At 35.7% G+C, this 9,358-nt stretch overlaps 1 protein-coding gene across 1 annotated transcript in view; it reads right to left on the bottom strand.

The window, feature by feature from the left end:
• Positions 1–1,086: 1,086 nt before the first annotated feature.
• Positions 1,087–9,358, bottom strand: part of NFATC3 (nuclear factor of activated T-cells 3) — a 193,219-nt gene continuing 184,947 nt past the window's right edge. The window contains exon 11 of the mRNA XM_019505292.1: positions 1,087–4,672. Within this exon, the coding sequence (XP_019360837.1) occupies positions 4,548–4,672 (125 nt within the window). The 3' untranslated portion in view covers positions 1,087–4,547. The remainder of the gene's footprint in view (positions 4,673–9,358) is intronic.

Below are 9,358 nucleotides of genomic sequence, written 5' to 3'. Positions count from 1 at the left end.
CAAGAGCCAATTATTTTGCTTAAGTTCCAACACTGTGCTAGCCTGTAAAACATCCATTTAGAATAAGTTATAGAGCTTGGATTGATATACAGTTACTTAACACAATTTTCATGGAGCTCTTAAATAGTTACATTGACTATCTGCTCATCAGGGAAAAGGGCTTTTCTCTGGAGTCAAAAAGGGATGCATGTCAATGGATCTGGAGTTATACATCCACTCCACAATGAATTTAGAATCCACAGTGTGAGCAATGCCAATAAGTATTTTTTTATATACAACTTGATCATTTTGCAAATGAAGTAGGTTGCACATAATAGAAACTTTAAATTCCTTTTGAAATTATGGAAAATTATATCTGAAATGTTTAAATTTAATCTTTCCTATGATATTTAAAATACAGCTATACCTTTATGAACTAGTACAATAGAATTCTTATGTATGATAGTGACTGGTATTTTATCAATGAACCTGTAAGTCTCATCACTTAGTTGTATCATTCTAATAGCAAAATGTTGGCAGTTGGGCAAATTTGGTACTTAAAAATCTGTTGCTGATAAAGTATGTATGCATATACTCATTAATTTTTAATTTGCAAGGATATTCCCATTTCACTATTGGGCAGATTTTGCTAGTTGTAACACAACAGAGCCTTTTGGGCACAGGTGACATGTTGGGGGGGATGCCCCTCCCCCTAGATTTCTGGGGGTCCATGAAGCATGTCTAGGGGGTCTGCAAAAGTTGGCTGTGTTGCTGCTGCTCCAGCTCCTCCTGAGGCCAGAGGATGAGTGAGCAGCAGCTGCAGGCAGAGCCCATTACAGCTGCCTCCTAACCCCCATGGCCAGGGGCCTTCTGACCACCAAACCATGACTGGGTAGTAGCGCTTCATTCTCTCTCCACCAGTGCCTCAGGTGCAATCTGGCACTACTGCAAGAATGAGAGAGAGATCCAAAGAGGGTTTGCACCTCTATTCCCATTTTTACCAGAACCTTTAAATTGTGCCCCCCCCCGGAGAACCGCTGGGCTAGAGTATTAATAACAGTTCTGCTCCACTCATTCAGGTTATATATGTCAGTAAAAAATGGCACATTTTTTGCATTTTATCATTTATTTCAACACTATGATTCAAGAGGCTAAAATGCAAGTTCTTCCCTTTGTATTTCTGCAAGTAGCACTGCAATCATAACTTACAAAAATGTTTAAAATACAAAATGTACATGAAATTACAATACAAGGCTCTGTAAACATCTAGAACTTAATCTTTATTGTCCTATATTTTTAAATATAAAACTTCAATTTGTTGAATGATTTCCAAACTTCAAGGAATGACACCCATTATGTGTATCAAAAATAGAGTTTCAAAGCTTTGTTTGCATCAGAACAAGCTGTCATTTTATCTCTTCAATCTTTGGTTTTAAAAAGGATGGCAGTTCCACTGATATAATGAAAGGTTTAATAGAGGAAGTCTGATTGATTGCCAGATTTAAGATTAATTTCAGAAATGGTACTGATTCATAGACCATATTTAATGTGCTAAATACCATTCTTTGATTTTTATTCCTAACATTGATCCTCCACCTTCTTTGTAGAAAAAAGCAATTTTATCAATGAGGCTTTCCTTGATTTCATATCTAAAAATCAAACTGGAAAGCAGAGTTTTGGAGGTGGTTATGGCAGGGGGAAAAAGGTGGACAAGAAAGTGGATGCCAACAAAATATCAAGTTACAGGGTACTGTTATAAATTTAAATTTGCATAGTCCAATGGAGATTGTGTGCTTTTATACCACTGCATTACTCAAGATTAACAGTCTTTATCTATAGTATCACACAAGCCAAAAAAATTAAGACCCTTGTACTGAAGCTTTTACAAGGCAAATACAAAACTGCTTTAGTAACCAAGGCTATATTTTTATTTTTTTAAATAGGAAAGCATTTCTATGTCTACAGGCATCAAGGTATTTAAAGGCATCAGAAGATTTAGTGCATAGCAACTCTGGATTGTATGGGCTCCCATATTTTAGGTACAGCATGAATTCCAGCTACTCACTAACAGGACTTGCAAGGAGAAGAGGCTGTACCAGTTAGTAAGGAACACAAAACTCACACATTATGGACAGCTCATAAGTTAGAATTCCCCTAAAATATTGATTAATGCAGGAGATCTGGTAAATTAATGAAAACTGGAACACACCTTGCCACCAGCACACAGTCTAAAGACAGTTACACAGCTTACAGTGTTTCAAAAAGTGTTATAAAAACATAACTAGCTGTATTTCTGAACACTTCAACCCTTTTTAGGATGTTTAAACTTAATGTGAGTAGAGGACAGAGTAAAGAAGCACCAGTGGCGGATAGTTTTAATATCACCCTTTAAAGAACTGCCAAAAAGAACTTATTTGGATTTTGAGATTTATACAGTTTTACAGTACATTCACCGAAAGGATGCTTAGTTTCCCAGAGTACAGTTTTTTCAGAAATGTATGTACAAGTAAAGTGGCCTTGCATAAACTTATTTCAAATTTTAAAGTTCTGAACCCCCAGCACAATCACCCTTTGCTGAATTTTTAAAAGCCACTAGTTTGTTTAAACAGTAATTCATGGAAGAAAGTTTCAATTTTATCCACTTAAAATGTAGGTCTTCTAAAGGTCCATGATCCAACAAATATAAAGGCATGGTATTTCTAGTTTAACAGTTTTGCTAGGATATTATATTCACATTTATGTGAATAAATTGATGATTCATTTACAAGAGGGTCCATGTAAAATTTCCCTAGGCTGCTCTGTCAACACATGGGTATCACAAAATGCATATTTACTTTAATGGCTTCACAATGACCTCAATAATGATGTTAAATTAAGACTTTTTCTTTTGTGTTTTACTGCATTTCTATAAAACCAGATAAGTAAAAAGTCAAAACTCGAGCTGGTAGCTTCATTTCTCTAAAAGTGAGACATAGAGGAGACAAGTTAAATTTATTAAATTTATTGAAAATTCCCTGAAATACCTGAACTAATTTCAGCATGATTCCCCCTTCCCTCCCTATATTTGGATAACTAAGGCCAAAAGTATTCACTGCTTTTTTCACTAGAACATAAGGTTAATTCAACTGAGGAACTAAAAATGGCCTATAAATTAAAAATAATCTGAGGTATAGTGTACTTTGGAGCTTTTTGTACACCCTGTATGTTCCATTGGAAAGGTCTGTAAACTACGACCTCTTGGGAAATACATAATGTGGCCTAAGTAGGCAGTTATGGGTCCTTGCCTAGGTTTCTTATCATAGAGGCCCAAGATTTTAAGAGCCATATAGTGTAAAACAGTACTATCAGATTAAGTAAGTACATGAGGGAAATGCATCCTTTCACATGATCTGTAAGATTAATGCCACAAGATATTGTGTTACATATTTTACTCTGAAGTAAGTCCTGTTTTACAAATGTACCATTAAATGTGGGCAAACTAGTTTATGTACTACTTTTAAAGTGTATAATATAATTTCATCAATTGCATTTCAAAGTGGCATTGTTTAGACAGCATATAAAATATGAATGTAGGCAAGTTACCTGGCGCATGGAAAACTACTGCCACTGAAAACTGATCTTAAAACAATATTCCATAGGGATAACAGACACCTAAATTGTCTTCACATATGACAAATTTACCCTCTTCTAACATGGCTTTGAAATTAACGTTCTTTACGCTAAAATTCTAGTTCTCAACTCTCATTACAAATATAACATTTCTATGAAAAAAGGTATTTCAGTAAGAAGTCTGTGCTAACAAAGCACAGGAAGATTATCCATAAAGTTATAAAAGATAAATTTTTGGAATGTCATTTCTGTCCCAAACACTTCCATGATGGAATGGTCTCTTTGTAGCCTATCAAATTACATTTTCATTTTATAAAGAAGTGCAGATCTACATTTGGCTTTGTTTCCTATGAATCTAAGAAAGAAAACTATAAAGTATTTTATACAGAATGGCTTCCAAGGCATTGGCTTAGGATGACTATTATGTTTTGCCTCTGGAAGATTTAATTGTAAAAAATTATTTGTTAAACAATATAAGCTTAAAGGCTCTCCAAAATGACTAAAAGGTGTACAAATCATCAGTTACAACTATACTACCTCTTCTAAGGGAAAGCAGCACACTGAAGATGCATATTAAATTTTTTTTCACATTCAGTACTGTGAATATAAGAGCAAATCTAACATCTCCACACTTTTGAAGCACTTACAATATAAAAGTACTCTATATTCAAATGCAAAAAAGCAAAGCTTGTATTTAATGTTTAAACAGTTAAAACATCTTGTTGCTTCTTTATGTCCATTCACCAGGACACTTTTTACAGCATCTGAGGAACTAGAATTAAAAATGCTCTCACTCCACATTAAAAGTGTAACCCACTAAAAGGGCTATGCAAGGATCTGCTGTTCCAGTTCATAAAGGCCACAGAGTTGGAAGCACAGTAAAAGTGTAAGAAAGGGAGATAAAGATTTTTCAGGGAAAATTGCAGAATTTCTTAGGTGTTTAGTTGTAAGCTTATCCACTATTGGACTTCATCCAATATTTCTGTCTCCAGAGATCCAGGGCATACATGTGGAGATTGGCTGGCCACTGTTGCTCCATGCGTCACGGAGATCTGTGACATATCTCTTCCTATGATCTCATTCACTAAAAAATAAAAAGAACAAAAATTATAACATTGCAAGCCAATGTAAACATACTTGCCTTATTGCCTGGCTGCTTTTACTTTTTCCAAAAATATAATAATTATCAGAGTATACTCTTAGCTTAGAGTTGAAAGAATTTTCCTGTAATGCAGAAGATGAAAATACATTTTGGTAACATTAGCAAAGGAAAGTGAATTGCTATATTATGTTACATTGTTATTGCTGACAGCTTCTGAAGATACTTAAGATGTTGCCTTTGAAAGAAATGTTTGGAGTGAATGCAGGTTCATGAAAATGGGGAACTGATAAACACAAAGGCACAGTCTAAACTAGTACAATACAGGCTTCCTCAGCTATTTCTGTTGTAGGTCTTTACTGAATATGAAGAGCAGTTAAACTTAAAACTGACTTTGCATGATGCATTATTCTGGCAGGCTCAAGGATCCAGAACTGATCAGTCCTCTTCTCATTTCCTAGGTCTCTAAGCAACCTGGGGACTAGACCAACAACTAATATTTTAATAATAAAATCCTTCTTTTCACTCTCTCTATTGTAGAACTCTTAAGCTTAATTAAAAATGCATCTTCAACAGACTTGCAAAGTCAAGTTCAAGAAACAGACAAGTTTCTCATCTTTTGTCAGAAAGATGCTGCCTTTCTAATAATTGGTAATCATCAAATAAATAACATAATTTACATGCCAAAGGGTCAATACACCAACATAATTTACTATTAAACAGAAGGTGCAAGAAGGAATATGATTACTTTAAATTCACAAACCTATTTATGAAAAAACCCCTAAAATTAAAGAATTAAAGTTTTCAGAATTATGAGCCCTAGACACAGTTATCTCCTCTTCAAATTCTTTCTTTCAGTTTGAATGTTTGCTCAAAAAGAACTGCAGGTCTGTTCCCAAATTATGACTTTTTTGGGATATGATCATTTACATTAACATATTTACATTTAACTATGATAATTTAAAAATAATATTGTTGGAAATATTGGAAAAATACAATATCCTTTCCAGACCAACAGAACTGAACTCAGGATATTAAGATAGTTGAAATATTTATTTTTTAAAGGAAAATTTAAATACTTTCATACCAAAACACTTAATAAAAATCAGGTAATACCAGTTTTAACAATGAAAAAGAATATCACACCAGTAATATTTAAGATGTTATACAATTTGTATAAGTAGGGATTCAAAACATTAACTGTACTTCCTTTGGAATTTTAAATACCATCAAAAATAAAACTTAGCAAGTACTTGCAAAGATAAGGGACAGTATACTAGACATTAAATAATACATGAAAGCTTCAAAATATTTTGAAGTTAGCTTGACTATTCTTAATTCAAACAGACCTAACCTAACTTTATTTACAAACTTTGGAGTGGCAGCACTGCACAGCCTCCCATTCAGCATGGTACTTCGGCATACATGTATCTCGATAGTTCTTTTGACCTCAGTTTGAATATTTTGGTTGAATCGGGGCCATTACCACCTAAATAGCAGAAGTACTGATCTTGCTATTAGCCGATTTCCATGAAGAGCTCTGAGTCTGGAAACTGCATTGCATCTGTCAGTGTACAAGAGAAGCTAGCTCCACCATTTGGGTAACAGCATACTCTCTGCAGGTTTTGGCTGACCCTTGTTCACTAAGAATTCAGTTTTCACTTTCAAGACTCCATAATCTAAATACCAAACAAACTGGGACTGCCAGATGGGATCCCAAATTGTTAGAGTGCTTCTTGGAAACAATTTAACAGTAGGAAATATCCTTTCCTGAATGAAGGTGGACTGTTGTGGAGTCTTCAACCTGGACACAAGATTTTTTGCCTAGCTTAGGGCTGTCTAACTTCTGGGTGCTGGGGGCACTGCAGCCTTGCAAGCTATATGCTGCACAGACATGCACCACAGGGGCAGCCTTCTCACAGTTCTTCCCCACTGCATGAGCAACCCACTACTCCATCCCGCTGTAGGCAGCCTGGCTATTCTTCCCCACCTGTGCACAATGCACAGGCAACAAATGCTCTCCCCAACCATGTCCTCCTCCTCTTCCTCCTTCCCTCCCCCACACTGTGCTGTCCTGGTCCCAGGAACAGGGCAGGAAGGAGAGGCTGGAGGCCAGAAGAGAGGGGGGAGCCCAGAGCTGCCAGCTACTATAACAACAGGAGCAATGGGAGGAGTGTTGGAGGAGCGGCAGATGCTCCAGAGCCTTATGTCAACCACCAGTGGGACAACTCTGGTCTAGCTGCATAAGTGTTTATTATGCACTTAAAGGCATTCGAGTAAGGTAGAGAACTTACCCCGCACATGCTCCATTTTATAAACTACTTTTCAGTATCTGATACAGAAACAGATACATGATTTCCTAAATCTGAAGAACAGAAAACCACTGAAATGTTTTGTATGCAGCCATAGAAAGTGACTGTTGTTCAAGGATTAAGCAATGTTATCCTTCATAAAGAAATTCAATTCTGCTTGAGCTAACACGAAAAAGAATACTCTCATGCTAGATATTTACACAGTACAGCTCTTTACACACTTCACTTAAGTTTTCTACACTCAGTAATTTATTTTAAGTTAGCTTTATTATATGTTTATCCATCATTTCAATTAATGATTTACTTAATTCATATTTGTAATCTGAAAGTGAGGAAAGTAGTTATAATGGAAATTTTACATGGTTGTAAAGACAAGAGATTTGCTTATAAAAGGATATATTGTGGGTACCAAGATAGCAGGACGTAGCTCAACTGAATTTATTCTTATCCTTTCTAGCATATGAAACAATTCTGTTTTAAATATTTTGTATTGGTAAACTGACAGTATAGAACAAAAAACTGATCTCAAAACACTGATACTTAAATATTTTTGCCTTATATTCTGTACCTGAACTTCACAAAGTAAATAGAATTATTATTCTTGTATCACCATAGAAGGAGCTGCTATTGCAGAGCATGATACTTCCCAAAAAATCTAGGTGCTCTCCTATTAGTAGCATAGTCCTACAGATTTTAATGTCTCTTTCAAAAGGAGTAGTGGTACTTGCATGAACCTAACATCAGCACCCAGCAATATCTTATTGGTTTTGTGTACACTGTATGTAGCTGAAGAGTTTTTAATTTTTTTTTTAATAATACAAATCAGAAAATGCAGCTGCTCATTACTGTTAAATCTTTGATGAGCTATAAAACAAAACACAAGTATACATCTAAAATCCTTTTATTCTTTGGAAGTTAGACTGTCACTATCTCTGTTTTGATAGATGGCTTATTTTGTATTTAGCATCAAAACAAACTGGTCTCTGCTGTTGTTTATATGGATCACCATTCTACTGGAAGATATTTTAGAGAGCTCCCCAAGGCAATATTTACTAATTGAATAGCATAAGCCATGCGGCATTAAAACTGTACTGCTTAAAATCACTTTTATATTATGAATACAAAAGTTGTTTGTGTGGTGTAGTAGCTGCTAAAGTATTGCATTATTTATTATTTACCTTTTAGTATTTTTTATTTCTGGTTGTTTAATATTTACCAGTTAGCTTCTTTATTTGTATATTTTAAATGGACTATTGAGTGTACCACAAAGCCAGTTTTAACAGCAGGTTGATAGCCCCACCATCCCTAAAATCTACCAGTATAAGGGCAATTTATATACAGTGCAATATTCCATCATCATCATCTTGTAACTAAGAGATGTTTCTGGTGCAGATCCAGCCTTCAACATTTGCTGCTATAGTAATATCAGAAATATGCATTTTGTACCAGCAGAAGCTCTAGTATAAGATACATTATACTGGCATAAAAAGTAGTTATTTTAATCATCTAATTGATATAGGTTATACTGACAAACGTACCTTTTTGCTGTTATAAACTGACTACATCGAAGGTTTTGCTGGCACAACTCACGTTTCTATGCTGATGTAGCAAACTAAGTGTAGCTGAACCCTGAATAAGCTTAAAATACCTAGCTCTTTCCCAAACCCTTTCTGGTAGGGTGAATTTCTCACACCTACCTCCCTAACTGTTGAAAAGGAGTTTCTGCTACTCCACCCTTTCCTAGAGAATCCATTTTACTCTACAGTTTCCTGGAAAGGTATGGAAAAAAAATGAAGTCTATAGAATTTGGAAGAGAATGCACTTCATACCTTTAGGCATTTTCTTCACAGTTACAGGCGATTTCATGGTAACACAAATGATCAACTCATGAAAGAACAGCATGCTCTCTACTAGTGTTTTAGGGCATTTATACATGTGCTCTGGGAGTTGGGAAGGAGGCTTTGAATTAGAGTGGGTCTGAGAGGCACTCTAATTAAAGCACCTGGAGCATCTCCTGTATCAGTATCCCTGCACTGAAAAATAGTGGCAGGGTCACTTTAGCTAAAGCTTGCCGAATGAACTTTAAAGCACCCCCGACACCAATTTTCAGCGCAGGGACACTAATACATGAGATGCTGGAATCTGCTGGAGCATGGTAACTACTGTGCTCCAGCAGACTCATTTGAGTAGTTACTATGCTCCAGCAGACTCCAGCATCTCATGTATTAGCAGCATCTCATGTATTAGACTCAATTAACTGAGTCTGCTTCGACGTGCTATAATTATACCACATTGGAGCAGGTTCTCTGCATGTGTATAGGTGCACTTAAAACCCAATGATTTCAGAAGCTCAGAGGCA

The sequence above is a fragment of the Gavialis gangeticus genome, unplaced genomic scaffold, assembly GCF_001723915.1.
Source record: "Gavialis gangeticus isolate Ggan-Ray unplaced genomic scaffold, GavGan_comp1, whole genome shotgun sequence".
Taxonomy (NCBI): domain Eukaryota; kingdom Metazoa; phylum Chordata; order Crocodylia; family Gavialidae; genus Gavialis; species Gavialis gangeticus.
This window is presented reverse-complemented; position numbering and strand designations above follow the sequence as displayed.